At 39.9% G+C, this 25,117-nt stretch overlaps 2 protein-coding genes across 5 annotated transcripts in view; one reads left to right on the top strand and one right to left on the bottom strand.

The window, feature by feature from the left end:
- LOC127411817 (SERTA domain-containing protein 2-like) overlaps positions 1 to 25,117 on the top strand; it is a 346,503-nt gene that overhangs the window by 3,096 nt on the left and 318,290 nt on the right. The window lies entirely within an intron of this gene.
- The window catches only part of LOC127411810 (polypeptide N-acetylgalactosaminyltransferase 2-like), a 144,820-nt gene that overhangs the window by 74,300 nt on the left and 45,403 nt on the right, over positions 1 to 25,117 (bottom strand). The window contains exon 1 of one of the 4 annotated variants that reach the window (XM_051647609.1): positions 11,835 to 11,931. The exons of the other annotated variants lie outside the window; for them this stretch is intronic. Within the exon in view, the coding sequence (XP_051503569.1) occupies positions 11,835 to 11,903 (69 nt within the window). The 5' untranslated portion in view covers positions 11,904 to 11,931. Of the gene's footprint in view, positions 1 to 11,834; positions 11,932 to 25,117 lie in introns of those variants that run through there. 4 annotated transcript variants of the gene reach the window in all.

Here is a 25,117-nt window from a genome sequence, read left to right as displayed (position 1 = left end):
ATATAAATTAGGGTTTAACTTTGTACCTTTTATAGATAACTTTTCATAGATGTTACTGTTGTTAATACCATTAAATATAAAGTACTGTGCAAAAGTTTTAGGCACATAAGATGTTTCACAAAATTTTTGTCTTAAGATGGTTATTTATATCTTCAGCTTTAGTGTGTCAATAGGAAATATACATTGACTCCCAAACATCCCTTTTGCAAATAGAATTGAATAGAAGGACAGTGAGCCCTGCAACAGATGGCATGGCCCCCTCAGAGTCCCCTACTGAACATCGAGTCAGTCTGGGATTAAATGAAGAGACAGAAGCAATTGAGACAGCCTAAATAGAAGAACTGTGGTGAATTCTCCAAGAAGCTTGGTACATCCTATCTGCCAACAACCAAGAAAAACTGTCCAGGTGTACCTAGGGGAATTGGTGCTGTTTTGAAGGCAAAGGTAGTCACACCAAATATTGATTTACCTTTTAATATGTTTACTGGACTTTGTATGATGTTAAGTGAATAAGTGAAAACTATTTATGGCATTATTTTTTAAAACATCCTCACTATGCAACATTTTTCACAAGTGCCTACAGCTTTTGCACAGTACTGTACATCTGTATTCCCAACTCAAAATCAATGCCTTAAAGTCGAATGTGCATTTCAGTCTGTCAAAATATGCAATATTATTGGTAACTGCACATATTTTTGTAATAAATTAATAATATCACTTTAATTATTAGTTTCTGTCTTTAAATTTATTTTATAACTCCCAACCCCCACTGGTGCTAAAAAATCAGATGCTGGTGCTACCATCTGTAGAACTTGGTGGCACTGGTGCCACCGTTCTCAAATGTTAGTCTGGAGCCCTGACTGTTCTTTCCATAAAGCATTGTGGATAATACTCATATGGCCCAAGATAACAGCTAATAGTTAGTTAAACTGATGTCTATTAATAAATAAGGCTCAACAAGTTTTTAGTCATGTCATGTGACAGCCATTTTATTAGATTATATTGCTTGCCAAGACAGGCGCTATCAGTTATACAGCAATGATGGGGATATGATAGAGATGTTTCATAAAGTAAAAACAGACTTCTCTACTCTCTGTCAGATAATGAAGCCCTGGCTGCTTCATTTGAGCAGTCTGCTAATCCTTTACTATCTGTATGTTGAAGTCTGTGGATCAGAATTTGGAAAAATTTGCATCCAAGACACAAGTCATTCTTTCATGTTTGCTGAAACCAATTCAACCCTTTGCACACAGGCTGAGAAGTTGGCTGTGAGGTCTAATGCCAATATTGTACTGAATTTACAACATTAGCCTAGGTGTGGTGGACCAAAAGACAATAAAACAAGAGAGCGCCAGAAGGCGGCCTAACTTCTCCCACATACGCACAGAAATTTGCAATCAGACATTATATTTGAGATGTACAGCTGGAATGAAGGCAAATGAAACAGTCAAATATGTGCTGAAAGCTAAACCCAACTTACTCTGCTAGTAAAGAAAAAGTACGTTTCCACGTACAGTATGCAGTTAATAATATTTAAATTTATGCATTTCACAGATGCTTAAAGGGATAGTTCACCCAAAAATAAAAATTCTGTCATCATTTACTCACCCTCATGTTTTTCCAAACCTGTTATACAAAAAAAGAAAGGTTAAACAGAATGTTAGCCTCAGTCACAATTCACTCTCATTGTATCTTTTTTGCATACAATAAAAGGTGAATGGTAACTGAGTCTATTCAACCGATCTCCTTTTGTGTTCCATAGAAAGTCATACAGGTATGACACAACATGAGGGTAAATGATGACAATTTTCATTTTGGGGAAAACTACCTTTTTAAGCGACATTGTAACAGTTTGTGTGTGACAGCTATGTGCAGCTGGGAATCTGTCCCATGACCTTGATGTTATTAGCCTCATGCTCTACTGGAATAACAGGATATAAGCTACAGCTCAGGTGTGCAGCCGCACAACAGTCAAACAGAGCTAAATTACCTAGCTTTCTCGCTGCTTTGTACACTGATGGAATGAGGAAAAACCACAGCATGTAGCCCAGGGCTGGTATAACTCATGAAGAGCACCTGGCCAGAGCACAGAGGCTTTGAAGAGCCAAAAGCTTTGTTCCCACACCCACAGACAGCTTGCAAATCAAGCCCCGCATCACAGAATTACTGCAATTACCTGCCAAGAGATCAAGCATGGCACCCTGTGTGCGCTGACAGCTCATGGCCACAGCCTCATTTCCACCATTGCACTGCAGGAGAGCTCCTCAGGACCCGAGAGTCGATTTGACCAATACCTGTCAGATTAGTACAGCTGAATGAACACTAATTTTTCCTCACACAAGGCCTACAAGCACATAAGCCCCCAATTAAGCACTGAAAATGCCAGTGCTGGGGTACATAAATGAGGTCTGCTTAGAGAAATTGAGACAACTCCATGAAATCAAATTTGAAATTTTGTGGCTTTAAGTTAATGTCTATTAGCTTTGAAGCTATTTATAATCTTATGTAGTTGACAAAATTAGCCTTTTGCAGATATATGCATTTAAAATATACACTCACTGAGCACTTTATTAGGAACACTATGGTCCTAATAAAGTGCCCAATCTGGTCTTCTGCTGTTGGAGCATTGTTGTGCATTCTGAGATGCTATTCTGCTCACTACAACTGTACAGAGTGATTTTCTCAGTTACTGTAGCCTTTCGGTCAGCTCGAACCAGTCTGGCCATTCTCTGTTGGCCTCTCTCATCAACAAGGCGTTTCCATCCGCAGAATTGTCACCCACTGGATGTTTTGTTTTTGGCACCATTCTGAGTAAAATCTAGAGACTCGTGCGTGACAATCCCAGGAGATCAGCAGTTACAGAAATAATCAAACCAGCCCGTCTGGCACCAACAATCATGCCTTGGTCGAATCACATTTTTTCCCCATTCTGATGGTTTACGTGAACATTCACTGGTTGATGTTGAAGATTCAGAGGCATCAAGAGAAATATATCCTTTAAAAAATGGTTTGGATGAGCTACTCTGCTTGAAGACTGTAAAGTCAATTGGAAGTGTTGACCAGGGAGGGAATGATTAAATCTAACTGAAAGAGAATACTGTCTCCATGATGTAACAATTAAGTACCTTTCCAGAACCTCTACTGATTCAAGAATGAAATTCAACCAGACTCCCAGCATTGCATTATTCAATGTTTCACGCAAGCTGGTGCAAGCCAATGAATACAGATTTGGCCAGTAACATGAAACTTTCTGGCTAAACTCACAGTGCTGATTCAAAAGCAGCATTGTGATTTCATTAACAGCTCATCAAAGTTGTGCCCTTGACAAAGCTGATGACTTCAAGTTACTGAATGTTGGCTGTCCCAGCACTTAGCCTACTGTAAGCTACACTGGATGAAAAGCATCTACTAAGTAGCAACACCTGCTCATTTGAAGTGTTAGTTTAACCGCTCTTTAAAGGGCATGTAGACAATCAACAATTAATCATGGTTGCAGCCAAAAAGAGAAGTGAAGACAGCGCTGTGTGCATTGTTACCATTAAAGGTGCTGTAAGCAATTTTAGCAATTCTGGAACTTCCATGAGACTGAGCTGTTGAACTAGACAAGCCCCCTCTTTTCAAAACACTGCCCACCAAAGATAGCGTTGAGACAGTCGCCGAACAAACACAACAGTAGCAAAATAAAACCTTAAGCTGACAACTTTTATGAATCTGAATATGGCATTAAACCTGAATGATCCGTTTAAAATACTACACACTTTCAAGGAGAAGAAACATTTTCTGCATACCCATTTCATTAAAAAAATATTAACAATTATTATTATTTTTTTTTATCACTTACAGCACCTTTAAGTAGTTGTGTATAACATATAGGCTAAACCACAACCAACAAAGCAAAAGCCTGGATCAAACAATCCATGAAAACAACTTCTATTTAATTTGTCATTAGAGGAGCAAGTTATGGCAAATTGCACGACTGAATAAAAGAGTCGGTCTAATCTTCTAAGAGTACATTTTAAGTGCAGATTAACCACTTGCATCAAGCTCATACAGACAAGAGCCAAACAGTTGCTCCTGCTGTTATTAGACTTGTGCCTTTCGCCTTGCTGGTCAAATCAGTAGGATACAATACCTGGAAAGTGTTTAAATAAAATGGGTTAAATAATATTTAATGCTATTTTTCCCCAAGATGGTCTCGTGTTCTGCGCTTTTATTTAGGAATTGCTTAATGCAGTTGGGAAGTTTAGTTTGTAGTTATAATGTTCTCTGATTGTAGAGGGAAAAAAACTGCCCTTGTTTGCCTTGCCACATATTCCAAATGATGACTTACATCAAGAGCCTAAAAAGAAAAGTACAGGTGCATCTCAATAAATTAGAATGTCGTGGAAAAGTTCATTTATTTCAGTAATTCAACTCAAATTGTGAAACTCGTGTATTAAATAAATTCAATGCACACAGACTGAAGTAGTTTAAGTCTTTGGTTCTTTTAATTGTGATGTTTTGGCTCACATTTAACAAAAACCCACCAATTCACTATCTCAACAAATTAGAATACATCATAAGACCAATAAGAAAAACATTTTTAGTAAATTGTTGGCCTTCTGGAAAGTATGTTAATTTACTGTATATGTACTCAATACTTAGTAGGGGCTCATTTTGCTTTAATTACTGCCTCAATTCGGCGTGGCATGGAGGTGATCAGTTTGTGGCACTGCTGAGGTAGTATGGAAGCCCAGGTTTCTTTGACAGTGGCCTTCAGCTCATCTGCATTTTTTGGTCTCTTGTTTCTTATTTTCCTCTTGACAATACCCCATAGATTCTCTATGGGGTTCAAGTCTGGTGAGTTTGCTGGCCAGTCAAGCACACCAACACCATGGTCATTTAACCAACTTTTGGTGCTTTTGGCAGTGTGGGCAGGTGCCAAATCCTGCTGGAAAATGAAATCAGCATCTTTAAAAAGCTGGTCAGCAGAAGGAAGCATGAAGTGCTCCAAAATTTCTTGGTAAACGGGTGCAGTGACTTTGGTTTTCAAAAAAACACAATGGACCAACACCAGCAGATGACATTGCACCCCAAATCATCACAGACTGTGGAAACTTAACACTGGACTTCAAGCAACTTGGGCTATGAGCTTCTCCACCCTTCCTCCAGACTCTAGGACCTTGGTTTCCAAATGAAATACAAAACTTGCTCTCATCTGAAAAGAGGACTTTGGACCACTGGGCAACAGTCCAGTTCTTCTTCTCCTTAGCCCAGGTAAGATACCTCTGACGTTGTCTGTGGTTCAGGAGTGGCTTAACAAGAGGAATACGACAACTGTAGCCAAATTCCTTGACACGTCTGTGTGTGGTGGCTCTTGATGCCTTGACCCCAGCCTCAGTCCATTCCTTGTGAAGTTCACCCAAATTCTTGAATCGATTTTGCTTGACAATCCTCATAAGGCTGCGATTCTCTCGGTTGGTTGTGCATCTTTTTCTTCCACACTTTTTCCATCCACTCAACTTTCTGTTAACATGCTTGGATACAGCACTCTGTGAACAGCCAGCTTCTTTGGCAATGAATGTTTGTGGCTTACCCTCCTTGTGAAGGGTGTCAATGATTGTCTTCTTCCCCATGATTGTGTAGCCTAGTGAACCAAACTGAGAGACCATTTTGAAGGCTCAGGAAACCTTTGCAGGTGTTTTGAGTTGATTAGCTGATTGGCATGTCACCATATTCTAATTTTTTGAGATAGTGAATTGGTGGGTTTTTGTTAAATGTGAGCCAAAATCATCACAATTAAAAGAACCAAAGACTTAAACTACTTCAGTCTGTGTGCATTGAATTTATTTAATACATGAGTTTCACAATTTGAGTTGAATTACTGAAATAAATGAACTTTTCCACGACATTCTAATTTATTGAGATGCACCTGTATATCTGTTAAGGAAACAAACATTCTAAGCAAAATCCCAACTCAGTAAAATGGTCTTCTCATGGGTAGAGGCTAGGGATGTCATAAAACATCGATATATCGATTAGAGTGGTACGTTATTTTATTGATATATTTTTGAGGCATCAGTATATTAAAATTATCCGACATTTAAATTAAAAGCCCAATTTGCATGCTTTCCAATACACTCAGTTGTCCTCTGTTTAACAGTCTGGCGTAATAGCGTTGGGAGAACACAAGAGGGCGATATACCATTTACTAAAGCATTCACACACGCACAGGATAAGTTGAAGCAGCACAGGAGATGGTAGTCCAAAGTTACGAAAGTTTTGGTACTTCAAGAATGAACAGCGAGGATGATGAATTTGAAGGTTAGTGAAACTTGTGTACCTACACAAACTGACGATTAGAAATGGCGATGTTTATTATGCAATTTTTCTATGCATGTCTTTCATTCAAGCAGTCAAACCACAAAATGACACACTTGTAACTGAAAATACATTGCGTAGGCTATTTGAAAGATTAAATAATCTTTGTCCATTAACAATGATTTAGGTCTAATTCAAAAGAAAAATATGGGAGTTGCGCTCCGTGGTACTTCAGAATGTTGACGCTGAGTGTTGGCAGTAAATGCGTACCTTTTGTAGAAAATAAATAATTGTTTTGAATTTTAGAAAGCACCATGTCATCCATCAGACACATCCGGTGTGCAACCCCCTTTAATTTACCCTGCTGCTCACACTAAGTTGTCTTGACAAATATGTCTGAAGAGAAAAAGACTATTGTGCAATGAGCAGCCCTATTTATATCTAAAAACAAATCCCGATATATATATATATATATATATATATCTCGATAATCATCAGGAAAATCTTTTGATTATCGATGCATGAAAAAGGCATCGATCACAAGCGGCAGAGTATTTTAACTAGCCCTATAGACATAGCACTTTAAGTTTAATAACTATAAACTTAAATGCATTGGTTGAGTCAATGAGCCTGTTTACATGCACACCAATATGCTGATAACTCCCAAAAATCATATTATTCAGTAAATCTGATAAAGCAAGTAAACAGTGTTTACATGAGTTTTGAAAGAGTTATTCTCTGCTTTTGATGTCAATCCGTTCATTGGATATGCCGGTAAAATGCTGGTTAAGGTGTTTACATGGAACACGAAATTGGGGTAATGGGCAAAAATCTACCTGTTGATCAGTTTATTCTTACGCCGTTTAATGCGTTTAAATGACCACACATATTGTTGGCTTAAGCATAATCTGTGTAAGAATGTGCATGTGAACACACTCATTGTTGCTGTGTCACTCAGAGCAATATTTTATAGCATTTGAGGAAATCAACCTATGAATGACTTAATTATAGTTGTCTGCATATTAAACTAGGATAGGAAAAAGTATTTTTAACATTGAAAATTAAACAAATCAGCTTTAAGTAATTATATGTTGATTATGAACAACAAATAATTAATCAACCAACTTGCATAAGTTACTTAATTTTAAATCTCTCTTGCTCTTATCGCTTGGGTGTCAATGGTGGCAAGCGTGCCTAAGGTTTCCCACTCCTGTTTTATCGGAATGTGGGCAGGAAGGTAATTCACTAATGGATTTATGGTCACTATTCAAGTAGTTAAAATAATTATAAAGTAATTGTTGGCTTTATCCTCTAGGGCAGAAAAAAAAAAAAAAAAAAAAAAAAATTTGATTCTGTTACAAAATTGCAATTCTTGATGAAAACTTTTTTTTTTTTAATTTAATAAATAAAATGTATCTTAATGCTACAATGATTAATAGATAAATACAGGATGCTATATTTGTGCAGAGTTCCACATTAACAGGTTCTCTCTCTGAGAAGTTTTGTCTCTTTAATTCTTTACGTTTAGTCCTTTAATGCACCGCTGCTACAGACATCAGTGCCGTTTGTTCACTGTCAAAATCCTCTGCTGTGATCAATGTTCCTGTTATTATGTATAATCCTAAAGTTTATATGAAAAGTGTTGTGGAGAATATTTGTCAGAAGTCATTCTGCAGATTCTGTCCGACACTGCTTTAATAAATAGTTTGGCTGTAAAAACAAAGACTTATACTTAATTAATTAATAATTAAACTGTTTGATGCCGTGAACTATGTCGTGCCCCCACAATATGTATAATCTAACAGCCAGGGTATTCATGCACAGTGGTGGGTAATTTCGCACATTTACCTGCCACTGTTGACAAGAAATGCAGCTAAACATACTGTTATTATGATAACATTAGCCTATGGTAATATATGTTATATTTTATATTCTAAAATAACAAAATTAGTTTGATAAGTTAAAATGATATATTTGTATATATTTATTTGTTGAATACAAATGGACATAATGCAGCCTTATGGGTTCCTTTGCACTAACTAGTCGACTAATAGCTAGTCAATGACGTACTGAGTGGTCGATTAGTAGTTTTGCACATCTCTACCTTTTACCAGCAAAAAATACTACAGAGTGAAAACAACTCAATTCAGACACAACTGTTCTTCAATAGACATGGTTCTGAAAAAAAAAGTAGTTTTCTCTCTTTTTTTTTTTTTTTTTTTAAAAGAAGTTTTTATAATCAAAACATCTAAATCGCAATCCTTACAGAACTGCAATAAACACTGAACCGGCTAGGAAATATATCGTTGTAATATCGAATCGGGAGGTCTGTGGCAATTCCCAGTCCTAATATCCTCCACAATATCCTGAAGTCAGATGCAGTCACATTCCTCATAGTGGATGACAACCAATAACTGAAGCATTGTGTCAGCAAACACTGAAAACTTGCAAACAAAAAGTGCAAAACAGATCTAGATTACAAGGAAAAGTTTACACAGGCTCATTGTAACCAGGAAATATCGTTGCGAACAGCAACGATCAGTAAAAACTCATAAATTACCTCACTCATTAACTCCCTTTTCTGCAAAATCCAGGTATTCAAGATTATCCTAATTCATATAGAATAACTTCCTCTTCTCCTTTCAAATCCAGTCAAGCCAATTTTTGGATCTGTAATTTAGCAAGGGATTATTACCCTTCAATACCTCAGTAGAAAATTACATTGTATCTTCATGCAATTAAATAATACTGATATTTCAAATGCAGAATAAAGCTTGCAAAAATAACATGCATAACCTGCAAAGGAAGCATCATCCTGGCCTTTGAAGTACTTCATTTCCTAAATACTTCCTCTCTCCAATTTACAGAAAGGTTGTTTTTTCCATACAGCGACACAAATGTTACAGCCAATCTCTCTGAATGCTCCGAACAGCTAAACCTTAGCAATTCTTTAAAGCCACTTCCAGCATACAAAAATGTAGTGAAAACCAATCTGATATTTATTACAACACATTTACGTTTCAGGCTGCTCTTGTCTGGGTGAATCAAACAGCCATAACTCCTCAGGGTCTTCTGTTAGCAGAAGAGACTGGTAACCATGGTTACCAAGGCCTGGACTAAAGACATGCTCCATGAAAGCATCTACACAGCATTATTCCATCAGACTACCCACTGTTTCCAATTTCCCAATAAACGTCCGAGTGAGGCGCCCAAGTCGGCTTAATATGGCAGGAGCATTAACGGGCAACCTGACTTTCACTCAAGCCTGCCCACACAGCAGGGGAGCAGGAGACTAAAGGACATCAGACTGTTTTATATACTGCCACTAATTGAATGTATAAGAATCTAAGGCCATGACCACACTAATATGTTTGAACATGCATTGATTTTGATTTCCAAGCCTCTGCTGCTAATTCAAAAACCACACTTTAGGACTAGTAATGGCAGCTTGGACCATTTCTAACAGGTTACTGGAGAAACAAGGATGTGGGTGTGTATATGAGAGAGAGAGTTAGAAAGAGAGAGTAACATAGCAAGTGATTACCTGCATCTGTTGCAGTGATTAACAGTAATGCTGCAGCTGTAAGTTTAACTCTATTCCTCAGCTGTAGTGTGTAAGTAATCCGCTCCGATCGTGGAGTGATGCTGCCAAACATGCTATCGGAATTATACTACGACTACTTCACTCATGTTTGAGTGTTTTGATGTTGGAGAGAAAAATATGGATGACGCCAGCTTCATTCTTGTATATTTCTTTGGGAACTCTTATTTTGACACAGACACAATGCGTTCTCTCAGGATGACTTTAAAAGAAATTTGCACACTGACTGACAACACATTTTGTCAATGTCAGCTGAACTCGCTCGTAGCACACAAAAGACCACCTGCTGGCTCAAATCTTTAAAGAACACCTATTATGGTTTTTAAACATGCCTAATTTTGTTTTAAAAGTCTCATACATTAGATTTACATGCATCCAATGTCAAAAAACACTTTAATTTGCTCAATTTAAATTGCAGCATTACCTTTTTTTTTCCCCCAGTGTCAAACACGACTCAATGATCCATTCTAAGGGATTCATTCTAAACTCCTCCTTTCAGAGAGCCTACTCTGCTCTGACTGGTCAGATGTCCCATTCTGTTGTGATTGGTCTACCGCTTACAACGCGTGTCAGAAAGGAAATGCCCACAACCATATCTGAGTTTCAGCTCTGTCTGAAAAAATTTCTGTTTTACCTTGCCAATTTGAGCCCGAGTCCGATAGTGATACATCGGAAGATCAACCCGAACCACCATCGCAAGCACGACGAGAACAGGACATTTCTCAGTGGTAAGTTTATATGTAGTTTGACAATAACGTAAGTTAGCTGGTTAGCAGATGCTAACAGCTAACAGTCTAACAGTGTGCACTGGCTGTACATGTATACAGATCAGAGGTGGGTTTTTTGTTACCAAATTACATAGGTTAGTACAGGAAGTAAGTCTGGAATTACTAACGACTCGTTTCAGGTGTTCAGAATCGGTTATTTCTTTTGAGAGCCAATAACCCCATTTGTTGTGCACTTTGATTTTTGAAACTTTGCAGAATTTTTTACATTTCACAAACACCTATATAACACACTACATGAAAGGTAATATTTGGAAAAACTATAATAGGTGCTCTTTAATGTCACAGGGATGAATAAAATTCACACAGCAATCTACTCTTACGCATCTGCACATCTTTTGCACATTAGTTTAGAATGCAACAAACACAAGCAGAGTGATTCAAACAGTAAAGCATCCCAGTGGTGATGGTTTGAGCTTTCAGCACTCTTTCGCCTTTCATCCAATCAGATTCGATGACCGGTCCGGAACACACTATTGTATTAAAGGAAATAAAAAATTCTGTATTCAGCTAGCTTTACGTTTGAAGTGAGATCGAAAAACACCCCAACTCCCTATCTCATCATCATTGATATGATCATAGCAATGTAAACAAAACAAAAAAACTTGCACCAATATGAACATTTTGAACAACGATATGAAAAAAGAAAAACACAATTGGCCGAAACAGATACTTTGCCACTTACCTTATTTTTTCATCAGATCACCGTTTTGCTCAGAAGTTATGTTTTAAAAATGAACAAAGAAGTAAAAAAGCTTTTTATTGTTCTAAAAATAAATAATAAATAATTTCCACTGAACATGGATTGGATATGTTGAACACATTACAGGCCAAAATTTTAAAGAGAGCCACAGCAGCCACTTTTCTACTAACGGGCCAGTGCGAGCCAGAGCTATCAGCTGGCCAGCCAGGGCCAACAGTCTCAGAGTTTGAGATGCAAGACCAAAATCGATCTGCGTTCCCACCATCAGGCCAATAGCCCTGCAGCGCTTCCCTAAAACCCGCCCTTAATACACCGCCAACGGCACACACCTTGCAAGCAAGAGGGAAGCTCAAGCTAAGGTATCATGTTATCTAGATTAAAATAGAGTATATATCGTTTGTAAACATTAGCTAGCAAGCAAGATAAGTTCATGTTGACAACTTACCGACTGTAATTGCCATGATGTCCCGAGTGGTCTCTCCACTAACAGCAGGACGATGTCCCAGCACACCATCCATGATCTCGAACCATGGAAAGTTCTTTCTTTGGGCACCACTTTGTCCATTGTGCATTTTAACGGATTTGTACTGTGTATTTTCCCGAACATGTACAGTTGTGCACTGGATACACAGCCTGGCAAGTTCTGCGAAACTCCATCTTTGACTTTGACCCCGCCTCACTCCCCAGTTGTCCTTGCAAAGGCCATTGGCCCCGAGAAAGCCCCAAAGAGGCACGATGAATCCCCAGAAGTGATAGTTGGCAGATAAATAACAGTGGCCAATACATTGGTGCATCCCTACTTAGCGACTGTATAGCAACGCACCATCAACCACCAGTAACACCTTAATACAGTGGCGGATGGTTTTGCACAGACAAGCAGCACATTTTCTTCATAAAACAAAAATCTAGTAGAAATTTCAAAAAAACATATTTTACACCATTTTATAAAAAAAAATATATTTTATCATATCATAGTGTCTGCTGACTGTTAAAGTTACAGAAGGCAAGGGACTAGATTTTGTATTTCCATGACATTTGTCTCCATTATATTTCTGCACATGACTAAGCTACTATAATATTAACACATGGTTTCACAAAGTATAACAAAAAAAAAATTAATGAAGGTTTTCAGGATATACTGGGTATCAGGCCAACCCCAAATAAAAACGGAGACATCAATGTACAGCTTTGGGAACAGAGAACTGATTCTTATTCAGAACCAGTTCCATTCTTTACAAAATACCAGAATCAGATGATCTTCATGAATTTCGGTTCCGTTAACGGTTCCCCTGTGAATTTTCCGCCGATGCGGAAAATTGAAATGAGCAAGGTGTGTGCCGTTGGCGGTGTATTAAGGGTGGGTTTTAGGGAAGCGCTGCAGGGCTATTGACCTGATGGTGGGAACGCAGATCGATTTTGGTCTTGCATCTCAAACTCTGAGACTGTTGGCCCTGGCTGGCCAGCTGATAGCTCTGGCTCGCACTGGCCCGTTAGTAAAAAAGTGGCTGCTGTGGCTCTCTTTAAAATTTTGGCCTGTCATGTGTTCAACATATCCAATCCATGTTCAATGGAAATTATTTATTTATTTTTAGAACAATAAAAAGCTTTTTTACTTCTTTGTTCATTTTTAAAACATAACTTCTGAGCAAAACGGTTTCCAGCATTTCCAGCAGCACTGCCCTATACTGGGTCAAAAAAAAGCATAAAACACACAAAAAAAAAAAAAAAAAAAAAAAAAAAGACTTATGAGCCGGCTCTGTTGAATCTACAGCACAAAACAGACAGCGCTTCCGGTATGGCCCGATTCCCAAAAGAACGATTTAGACGAACCGGTTCTTTTGAATCTACACGAAACATCCAAAGCTTCCGGTCTAGTCCGGTATAGTATTAATCTTACACTGATGTGCAATATGAATGTCCAACTTGAAATTATATAAGAACCATTGAAGTCTTACAAGCTTGAAAGTACAACATTAGCCAACAGAACATAGTCTAAACTGTCTCTGGAACTGTTTACTGCAATGTCATATGACTTTAGACCTGTGAGACTTTAATCAAGCAGTGCAGTTACTGACTGGTTGTTCAAATGACAATGTTTAATTAAAGATACACAAGTTTTGTAATACAAGGAATTTTTGATTTAAAAAAAAAAAAAAAAAAATTTAATTAATGAAATATGCCATCACATTTTTTGTTTGTTTAGATACAGTCCAGATATATCTTAGTTAGGATCAATTATTGGATTTTTATATAAATCTCTAAAAAGGGATGGGGGGGGTCGAGCGTCTATCTGTGAAGAGTGAGGTCCGGGGAAGCTGAGTGGTTAAGGATTTACACCTGTGCTAACACGTTTGTATTCCCAGTAAGCCATGGCAGAGATAAAAGGGGAGGAGACAGCAGCAGATGGGAGAGAGCTGAGCTTGAAGCTGTGTGTGTGAGATTCCAGAGTGTTCCACTGAAAAGCGAGTATTTTGTATAATAAAGACAGTCTTACTTTGAATGGAGTATGCCGTCTCTTGCTTCCTCATTCCATTCCATCTCCTCCATTCCCTGGAACAAAGGGATTTGCTAGAGTGGTGCCGAAACACGGGATTGAGGGAGACTGCCGTCATGGAGTCCTCACCTCTGGGCGAAATCATAAAGACACTCGCCTGCATCCACCAAATGCAACATCAGGCCCTCCTGGAGCTGCGGTCGGAACAAGAGCAATGGTTCCAGTCCCTAACACAAGCCCAGGCGGAGGACCGACAGATGATCCGGAGCTTACTGCCACAGGGGGGTACTCCAGCAGTGACCTTGACCGAGCCTGCTGTTCCCCAGATCACGCTGGCAAAAATGGGGCCACAGGACGGCCCCGAAGCCTTCATAGAACTGTTTGAGCATGCCGTGGAGGGGTCGGGGTGGTCCTGAGCGCATTGAGCCATCTATTACCGTTGTTGTCAGGGGAGGCTCAACTTGCCTAAAATGAGCTCTCTTGCTACGGGTCGGCCATAACCCAGAACACCACGATCAGTGCTTCTGGGCGCTGACGTTCAGGGAGTTCAGCCGCCCGTTCGCCTTCACGCAACCGAGGACCACAACGCCGATGGAGTCGTTAACCTGGTGGTGCTGAAGCAGTTCATCGACCGTCTGCCAAAAGGGAACAGTGGAGTGGGTCCAGTGCTACCATCCGGCATCACTGGAAGAGGCAGTCCAGCTGGCAGAGGACCACTTGGCGGCATATCTGGGAGCCGGCGAATCCTGTTCTCTCTCTCTCTCTCTCTCTCTCTCTCTCTCTCTCTCTCTCTGCTTCTCTCTCTTCCGCTTCTCCATCCCATCCTGTTCCTATCCCCCAGCAACGGGGGTTCATTGCCCCAAAGCCTGCTCCCCGGACCCAGGTCGTTTCAATTGCTCCGACCCCCTCTGTCTCTGTTCCCATTTCCAGCCAGGTTGGTGAATTTGGAGCCGCAGGTGTGGGGTAAGGTCTGGGCCAGTGTTCTGGCGCTGCGGGGAACCGGGACACATCCAGGATCAATGCCCGGTGATGGATGTGGGGGCGTGGGTCATAGTCCCCGAGACACAAGCCACCCCCGATCAAGCAGGGATGTACCGTATACCAGTGAATATCCAAGGGGTTACATACCAAGCTTTGGTGGATTCAGGTTGTATTCAAATTTCGATTCACAAAAGCTTGGTTCAAGATGAGGCTTTGTGTACAGCACGCTGGGTGAAGGTGAGGTGTGTGCATGGGGATATACTTGAATACCCTTTAGTGCCAGTTATGGTTCAATTCCAAGGACAAAAACGTAGAACAGAGGCGGCGGTTAGTCCCTTCCTCACCCATCTGCTGATTTTGGCTACAAATTGGCCAGCATTTCAAACATTATAGAGGGGAATGTGTGCGGATGGGTCCTGCAATAGTGTAATTCGGTGTGGGATTTGTGCAGCACTGACTGCATTGTCTGAGCTGTAAACATCTGCTCCACGTCAGGGAAACCTGGAAGGAAGTGAGGGCTCCGCACCTCCAGCCCTCTGGAGCAGACTAGAGACGAGTCTTTCAGGCACGCCTTTGACCAAGTGAGAGTAACTGCTGGTCAAAAGCTTCAGCCTGGTGTTGCGCTCCCTTATCCCTACTTTTCAATTATTAAAGATAAGTTGTATCGAGTGGTGCAGGACACTCAAACAAAAACAGATACAATCCAGTTGTTCCGAAAAGCCGCCGGGAAATGGTCTTCTAGGCGGCTCATTAATATCCGATGGAGGGACATCTAGGGTAAGATAAAACACTGAACCGTCTCATTTTTTTATTGGCCGGGCATTCGCGGGGATGTATGCAGATAGTGTGCTACATGTTGCGAATGTCAGTTGGTGAATCCCCCGGCCACCCAAAAGCGCCATTGTGCCCTCTTCCGTTGATCAAGGTCCCCTTCGAAAGAATTGGCATGGACCTCGTCGGGCCATTAGAATGGACGGCACGGGGACATTGCTTTGTATTATTCTTGGTGGATTATGCAACTTGATATGCTGAAGCAGTGCCCCTGCACAACATTTCAGCACAGTGTTGTAGAGGCACTCTTCAAAATCATCTCCCGAGTTGGGATTCCGAAAGAGATTCTAACTGATCAGGGCACCTCGTTTTTGTCACGTACACTCTGCGAACTTTATGAACTACTGGGGATTAAGTTAATCCGCACCAGTGTTTACCATCCTCAGTCAGACGGCCTGGTCAAACTATTTAATCAGACCCTTAAAAACATGGTTCAGAAGTTTGTACACGAAGATGAGTGAAACTGGGCTAGAACCCCTGTTATTTACAGTACGAGAGGTCCCGCAAGCCTCCACGGGGTTTACTCCCTTTGAATTACTTTATGACCGTAAGCCTTGGGGCATCTTAGACGTTCTGAGGGAAAACTGGGAGGAGGGACCTTCAGAGAGTAAGAATGAATTTCAATACGTTCTGGACCTGAGAGCAAAACTCCACACATTGGGGCAACTAACACAGGAGAATTTGCTCCAAGCCCAGGAACGGAAGTCCCGGCTGTATAACAGGGGCACTCAGCTATGAGAATTCTCACCAGGAGATAAGGTCCTCATATTATTACACACATCAAGCTCTAAATTGTTAGCCAAGTGGCAAAGGCCCTGAGGTCACACGGCGAGTTGGGGAAGTCGACTTTAAGGTAAAATGGATGGATAGAGGTGAGGCACGGCAAATTTACCACCTAAATCTCTTAAAACCATGGAGACAGGTGGTACCCGTGGCTTTGGCGATGGTCATCCCTGAGAGAGCGGAGTTAGGACTGGAGATGGAATTAAAAACCACCCATCAAACCATGGCAGTTCCCTGTGGAGACCACCTCTCACCGTCCCAAGTCAAGGAGGTTGTCAGGTTGCAAAAGCAGTTTTCCGACGTGTTTTCACCTCTACCCAGTCGTACGAAACTCATAGAACACCACACTGAGATGACTACGGGGGTGGTGGTATGGTCCCACCCCTATCGGTTACCAGAACACAAGAAAAAAAGTGGTCCGGGAAGAACTCACAGCCATGCTCAATATGGGGGTTATCGAGGAGTCCCACAGTGACTGGTCCAGCCCCGTGGTCTTGTTCCCTAAGGCCGACAGGTCAGTCAGGTTTTGTGTGGATTATAGAAAAGTTAACGCGGTGTCTAAATTTGACGCCTACCCAATGCCTCGCATTGATGAACTGCTCGATCGGTTAGGTGTGGCTCGCTTTTATTAGACACTGGATTTAAAGACGGCAGATCCCCATGACTCCAATGTCCTGAGGAAATAAATGCCTTTTCCACTCCATTTGGGTTACACCAATTTGTTACCCTTCCGTTCAGTTTGTTTTGGGCCCCGGCTACGTTTCAGCGACTCATGGACAGAATTCTCTGCCCACATGCCACATATGCCGCTGCCTACCTGGATGATATTATTATTTATAGCAATAATTGGCAGCAGCATATCCAACATCTGAGGGCCGTTTTGAGATCGCTGAGATGGGCGGGACTCACAGCAAATCCGAGGAAGTGTGCAATTGGATGGGTGGAAGTGCGGTATCTGGGTTTCAACTTGGGTCATGTTTAAGTGCGTACCCATATTGATAAGACAGCAGCTATTGTGGCTTGTCCGAGACCCAAGACCAAAAAGGAGGCGAGACAGTTCCTGGGGCTTGGCTGGCTGGCAATTATCGTATGTAACTATTTGGATGTCACCAGCCCGCTGACTAGTGGATGAAGCCGTACCAACAGGCGTTTACACAAGTGAAAACTGCACTCTGTGGCAAGCCACTCTTGCATTCCCCTTACTTCTCTCTCTTTTGTGTTACAGACAGACGCATCGGACAGGTGGGTTGGGGGCTATATTATCCCAGGTAGAGGAGAGGGAGGAGCACCCCATGCTGTACATTAGCTCAAAGACAAACTACAACATGATAGTGTGTGTCTGGCCATCAAATTGGCAGTCATCACCCTCCGGTAATACTTGCTTGGGTGGGCCTTCACCCTCTGTTCGAATCACGCCCCACTTCAATGGCTCCATCACAGGAAGGATACCAACTCACAGATCACTCGTTGGTATCTGGCACTTCAGCCCTTTAAAGTTTAGGTGGTCCACAGGCCGGGGGTGTAGATGGCTGTGGCCGATTTTCTCTCTCGGAATGGTGGGGTGGGGGGCCTTCAGTCGACCATATAGGCATATTTTTATGAGAGAACTACCTTCTACCCCCCTCAGCATCACTCAACTCTTTTCGAACAATCCCCTCTGCACTTCAGTACAGGTGGGTCTTCTTTCAAAAACATACGGCTACATGGTGAGCAAAATATCAGGCTGTCAAATAACAGTGCTGATAAAGCTTTAATGGTAGCCTATGTTTTTATATTGTGCCAATATAAAAGAATGTGCTTTGCTCATAAAAGACCTTTAGCTGTGAAAGAAAGCTGTTATTCTTCACTGCAGCTGTGGCTATCAGATGCCACTGTAGTTTTGACAAGAGCCTGAGAATACAAATGTTCTGAAGTCCCATTTTTAATCCTCTCACGGTCGGTTTTGAATTGTAGACTTCAAGGGGGAGAACAGGCTAAGACTGACTAACAGAAACAAGCAGTTGTGGGTTTGGGTCCTTCCCTTGCAAGGTACAAACTGGAAAAGAACAGTCTAAAGCAGCACAACTCAATTTTTTGTGTAACTAATTTCACTATAAAGGGGAAATATTCCTTTAAAAATCTGACACCAAGCAGAAAATTGCAGTCTACTCTGAAAATAGTCACAGATGAGCACTTCCAGTAAATACAATTTCATTGATTATAATAGGACCAATTTAGTTTTGACAATGCAACATTAAGCTCATGTCCAATGTTATTTTAATTTATGTAGATATGCAAGGATACACATTAATACATGGTTATTTAATATATAAAAAATTATTGGTGTTGAATTTTCTTTCAGTTACAATGTTTCACGATTTTGGTCAAACAGCATTGAACACATTGTCAACTCACCTCATTGATAAAAAAGAATCACTATAATTAGTAAGAATAATTCAATTACTGTAATAAGGAACGTAGCCCTTAAGGTTAATGGGATCTTGCTTGGTGGCCACTAAGCTGAATCGAATCCAGTGGCCCTGGTCTACAGTGTCAGGCTGAGAGCAAAACCTGCGTAGAACAAACTGTGAGAAGTCACGGTGGCATGCAAACAGAGCAAAGGACATTCAATGAGACAATTGTGTAGCCTTGAGCCTGTGTTTGTCCACTGTCCAAGTCTCTGAGGTGCGAGAGGAACTGAAGGTGTGACATGCTCTGCTCCAAACTGGCACAATTGTGTCACAGGCAGGGGAAAAAAAACATCCAGGATTGCATAGCCTAATATTTAGATATAGGCTTAAAGTGATATTCCATACTTTCTAAACATTACATTAAATGCATTCAAAGTTACCCTAGTAACAGGCTCGCTCATAATTGAATGAAAATACAATATTTTTGTTTGTTTTTTTGCAGTTCATGAATTTCTTCAATTTGCAGATATTAAAATATGTAAAAAGAACATAAGGATTTTTTTTATGTTGAAAAACCATTAATTGCCCTTTTAAAGGAAAAGTTTGCCAAAAACTGAAAGTTCTGCCATTATTTACGCACCTTTATGTTGTTCAAAACCTGTCTGGGCAGGTGTTTTCCAAAAACAGAATGTAGAAACCACTGGCGCCAATGGGCTCTATAATCAACTTAAGCTTGCAATGCTTTTGAGAAACGCAGCCATGGTTGTTGTATTTTTTTATTTTTATTTGAGAGCTGCAGCGGAGGTGAAAATTATCAGTGAATAATGGCTTAAATTTTAGTCGGTCATTACACACAAACCTATCATATGATTTCAGAAGACTTCTTGATATTCAGAAGATATATTGCATGAATCATTTGAACAACTTTTATGGGACTTTTATAGTACTTTATCCTTTTTGGAGCTTGACAACCCATGGTCAATATGAACAGTTTGCCCAAAACTGTTCATATTGACCATGTTAATGAATGGAAAAGATTTGTGTGAAGATCTACACTGATTTTTGGAGCCACATGAAAATGGAAAAATAACAGAATGAGACAGAACCGTCATTTAGGTGTGAACTTTTCCTTTAAACCAAGACTACATCGGTCATAAGTCATGTAGTTTATAAAGGCATTAGCGTGTCGATTAAATTACAGCCCTGCTACCAGAACTCCCTAAATGATTTCTCTCGTCCAAATGCCAGGGAGTTGATTGTTTTGTATTCATGCGAGGACCTGGGTGTACACACTGAGAAAAGTACATGCAGCCATCTCTCGTCCCAGAGAGAATTGAGAGAAACTGAGTTTCTAGGTAAAACAGCACTCTTGAAACCAGGCTGCAAATCAAACCTCGACTGCTGACCGTGTAAACCATGTAAAATTTTTGCTGGGAGATCTGTATGTCACTATGGCACATTAAGAAGCTCATGGTCCAGCTTAAATGGTCTTAATCAAATTTTCCCTGATATTTTGACAAGGAGGTCATTGTACTTTAAAAACAGGCCGTAAGTTTCAGGACTCAAAACTTCCATTCCAGTCTGAAGAGCATTTATTGTTTCTACTCTGCAGAAACGACTCCTTTTGAAATTGGCTACGTTGTAGGGCTGAACAATTAACCGAAATAAAATCAAAATCACGATATGATCCAGTGCGATTTTCAAACCGCAAGGGCTGCAATTTAATTAAATAAATAAATTGTCTCAATGCACTGTGCTGCGCCTATGTGCATGGCTGTTTTGTCTGTAGTGCTTTCTTAAACACATGTAAATGGGATCACTGTATTACACATGTGGTTTCAGAGTGGTTCTGTGCTCCATACACACAAACTCCATCTATCTGTTGCCCTGAGTGACAGCTGTGCTCCGAGTTAAGTTAGGTGTGTTATCGTGATCAGAGTGCATTAAAGTGCCCCAGATTTACTTTAATTGCACATTTGCGTAATTTCACATACCTCTATGTTTGACCGCTACAATTTACTATACACATTTAATATAACCCCATGATAGCGAGTTTTTGTTGACAGCAATGCAGTTGAGAGCATTTCACTGCATTAAAAGGCTGTTGTCAACTCAACTTCAAAACAACAAACTTCCGTCCCTTCAGTTTTCAAAATAAAAGCTTCCACTGAAATATTTCTATAACAATGTCTTAACATTATTATTAATGCAATAATATAAAATTCAAGTTGACTGGGTTTAAAAAAAAAAATATTATGAAAAGTGAGTGTGATGCTTCCCCCAAAACTGCATATAGCCTTTTGAAGGATCCCAATGTTAAGAATGAGTGGCTTATTTAAAAAAAAAAAAAAGTTCCTGAACACATCAACGTGAACTACATGTTTTGTTCGGCACATTTCTCTGAGGATTCACTATTATGATTTAGACTTTGCAAAGAAACTTGTATTGAAAGATGGAGCAGTGCCAACTATACTGGACATGAAAGTGATGCCAATGAGTAACAAATTGAATACTACAGTTTCTGTCTGTGTTTGTTTGATTTGTAAGGAATTGTATAGTCAGCGGTTTTTAAATCACAAAATAAACCATGAATCAGGACTCAAACGCAGAGGAGATCATGTTTATTACAAGGTTAATTCCAAAGAAATACATAATTGTTTACTTAATATTAATGTGAGATTAAATAATTAGGTAACAATTTACAATAAGGTTCCATTTGCACTTGAAAGATGTTAGCCAATCATAACACATTGGACGTGTATACTGAAGTCTTAAAGGGGACTAGTGCCCGACCGATATATCGGTCGGCCGATATTATACTTTCACCGATATATCGTATCGGCGTATATGTTTACCGATATGCGCCGATATGAAGACTTATTTTCAGAGCATATACTGCAGAAAACAATGCTTTAGAACTGGTGTCATAGCATAGTTTGTCCAGCAGAGCACTCTCCAACTCCATTGTTTACAGAACTGACTCGGAGCTGACGGTGGCTCTGCAGACAGGGTGGAGTTGAGCTGTGTCTCTTCACAGTAAGTTGCTAACTAGTTTGTGAAATACATACTGGAAAGTTAATAAATGACCCCATCATTTTCCCTTTTCAATATTACTAATATAACATTAACCTTGTCCCTGACAACCATGTCACTCATGTCTGTTTGCTGTTAGCCAGCTATAGTTCGTCAGTGCAGTCAGTAATGTAGCAGATTGAAAGGTAAACATCAGAGCATCTTTTTGTAGCTCAGTAGACAACGGTGCAGTGGTGGATTGTGTCTGTTTAGTGTTGATTTCACACTATGTTATTACCTAGTTGGTGAGACACAATGCTGGAAAGTAAAATAAACAACATCTGTCTTTTACTCTCCGTGACAACGAGCAACGACAGAGGGCCAGAGACAGGGTGGAAAAGGGTAATTTAATACTATATTAAGACTACGGTAGATATCATTGCGATCATTGAGCAACCAAATGCAGGAGTGGACAGATCAGTCATTGAATCAGTGAGCATTATTGTACAGTCACAAGAATAACATAAATGGCTGCAGACTTCAGTCATTTCTCTCAGAAACATCTGTGAACCAAAGCCACCTGTCAGTAAATACAAGCATAATGATGGGTCCTTGCTGGAACATAGGGAAGATCTGGTCAGAGACAACAGAGCTGTAAACAACACACCACTCTCAGAGTAGAGATGATGAAACAGTACACAGATTGAGAGAGAGAGAGCAAAGGGAAATGGAGGATAATAAAAGAGAGAGAGAGAGCTGCAGAGAGAGAATGACTGGTGAGAGCGAGCAAGAACGATCCATTAGAGCTAAAATGGGGATTCTGAGAAGAATGTGGGTCAATGGGTTTGTCCCATCTTAATTTTCATTGATTGCTTCTGAAGGGTCAAAACAACTCCATTACACATTTTAATTATATAGTTGCCTGAACTTGGGATGGTCTTGGCTAATCAACTAGTCGTCCAACAACTGACTAGTTGATTACTGCAGGTGAAAAAAAAAAAGAAAAGAAAAAAAAAAGACATTTATCTGGAAAAATAACTATTGCCTACAATAACCTTTCTAATTGAATATGTAATTCTATTAAGTATATGTTTAAAAAAAGACAACAAAACATAAACCCTTATTAGAGTATTATTAGTTAGAGTTTTTGAGTTACATCTAATCAAAATGTAGTCAAGGCAGTTGAAAAAAAAAAAAAAAAAAGACTGATGTCTTCTTATGCACAATTTAAACGTGGTAAGCAGCAAGTGTAAGCTACAACGTGAAACATTTTGAAAACATGAAAACTTTCATAAATTCGAGAATTTACATCAGATCAGCTTTACGAATAATAATACAAAAACATTTGCTCTGCCTATGTTTAAGGAATGCGCCCCTGTATTTTTAAAATTGAGTGTGAATAGTCCAACTTTTAAAAACAAGCTTTGAGGCGCCTATATAAGCCACTTTTCCACTATCAGACCAGTGCAAGTCATGGCTATCAACTGCTCAGCCCAATAGCCTTGGACCTCAAGCTGCGAGACCAAAATCAATCTACACTCCCACCATCGGGCCACAGCATTGCCCTAAAACCCGCCCTTAATACGCCGCCCTGGGGCCAACGTCACACACCCCTCCCATTTCACAAGGAAGAGGGAAACTCAAGCTGAGGTATCAGACTCTGGAGACCATCTAGCCCTCCAAATGAATACAGATTTGTACTGTGCCTGCAATTTCTTTTTAATTTTTCCCGAACCTGTACCGTTGTGCACTGGATGCACAACTAGGCAAGTTCGGTGACAATATACTTAATCACGTCTTCATTCATCAGAAGACCCCTGATTTCATCTGCTGACTACCAGTACTGATGATTCTTCATTGTTTGTTGATCTGTTAAGCAAACTGGTAGCAAACTGGTAGCTAGATATGAAAAATTGGGGAATTCTTGGTGCTGAAACCTCTGACCTGACTCTGACATTCGAAACTTGACATTGACCCCACCTCAATCCCCGTTGGCCTTCTTTTGCCCAAGGGTAATCGGCAGGTCAGAGGCTACAACTCTCAGCTGATTTTCTGTCCACATCATCTTTAAGAATGTTCTCTCCTACGTATTCAGCTGGGCGATATAATATTAATGATATAATAGAGATAATTTTGCTGACGATGTAAAATTGACCAATATCGTGATGATTTTAATGTGCTTTCATTTGGCCATTAAGTTTCATAAAGAGCACATCAGTAAACGAATTTCCTTCAGGGCTGCACAGTTAAACAAAATAACATCAAAATGGCAAATTGGTCTTATGTGATAATTAATCCACAAAAGGCTGTGATGTAAAGACAGATAAACGGTCTGTGTATGATTCAGAACAAACCAGTGACGTGCCGATCTGTGTGCACGCGCATGACGGCGCTCTTAGATCAGTTCACGTGCATAGTGAAATCAAAGTAATGCAGGTTCAAGCATTCGCGCAATTCCAAACATTAGTAACAGTTATAAGTTATTATACAAATCTACAAACAGAAAGGAGCAGATTGCAGTGTTTTATGTAATACAGAACATTGTAAACTGTCAAATACACAGTCCCTTTTCACAGAATGTAATGACACATTTCTGCCTTATTTAGCAGCGTTAATCTAGCAAACTTTATACGATCATTTTTTTAAATACTGAGTGTAATTTATAACATTATTCTTTGTTATATTACCCTGGAATTAGTTTAAAAAAATTAATTACCACAGCTGCAAGGGGGTTTCAATTGCAGCTGCTGAGAGAGTGACAGTAAATTTGGCATCTTCTCCCATTTTACTGTCTTAATCCACCGCTCTCTATTTTTTTACTTCTGGAAAGTTATTTAAATGTGATAGTGGATTTTTTCTTTTGTTCTTGGAGCAAATGGGTAAGTGAAAATAAGATCTGCCGTGGTCTCCCATTCACTCCTGTCGAAGTTTACCCTGCAATTGTTTACTTCCGCATCCAAAACTTGGAGGATGAAAAGGTCTATTGCTTTTTCTGTGTCGAAATAAAGCTCCTTGTGAAGTTAAAGTAAATACTGCAGCACTTTCGGTGTCAAAATAAAAGCCCCCAGGAGAAGATTAAGTAAACAAGACAGAAATATATAACTTTATATGTAAGGCAAATCTAATAATCAGAATAATAATGATAATTCAGCATTATATTATAATAATCAACCTGACATGTTCCACAGCAATAATTTAGTATTATGCAATGTTCAACTGGGGTTTCAAAAATAAGTC

The sequence above is a fragment of the Myxocyprinus asiaticus genome, chromosome 21 (genome assembly GCF_019703515.2).
Source record: "Myxocyprinus asiaticus isolate MX2 ecotype Aquarium Trade chromosome 21, UBuf_Myxa_2, whole genome shotgun sequence".
Taxonomy (NCBI): Eukaryota; Metazoa; Chordata; class Actinopteri; order Cypriniformes; family Catostomidae; genus Myxocyprinus; species Myxocyprinus asiaticus.
Note: the sequence above shows the minus strand (reverse complement) of the source record. Positions and strands in the feature narration are given on the sequence as shown.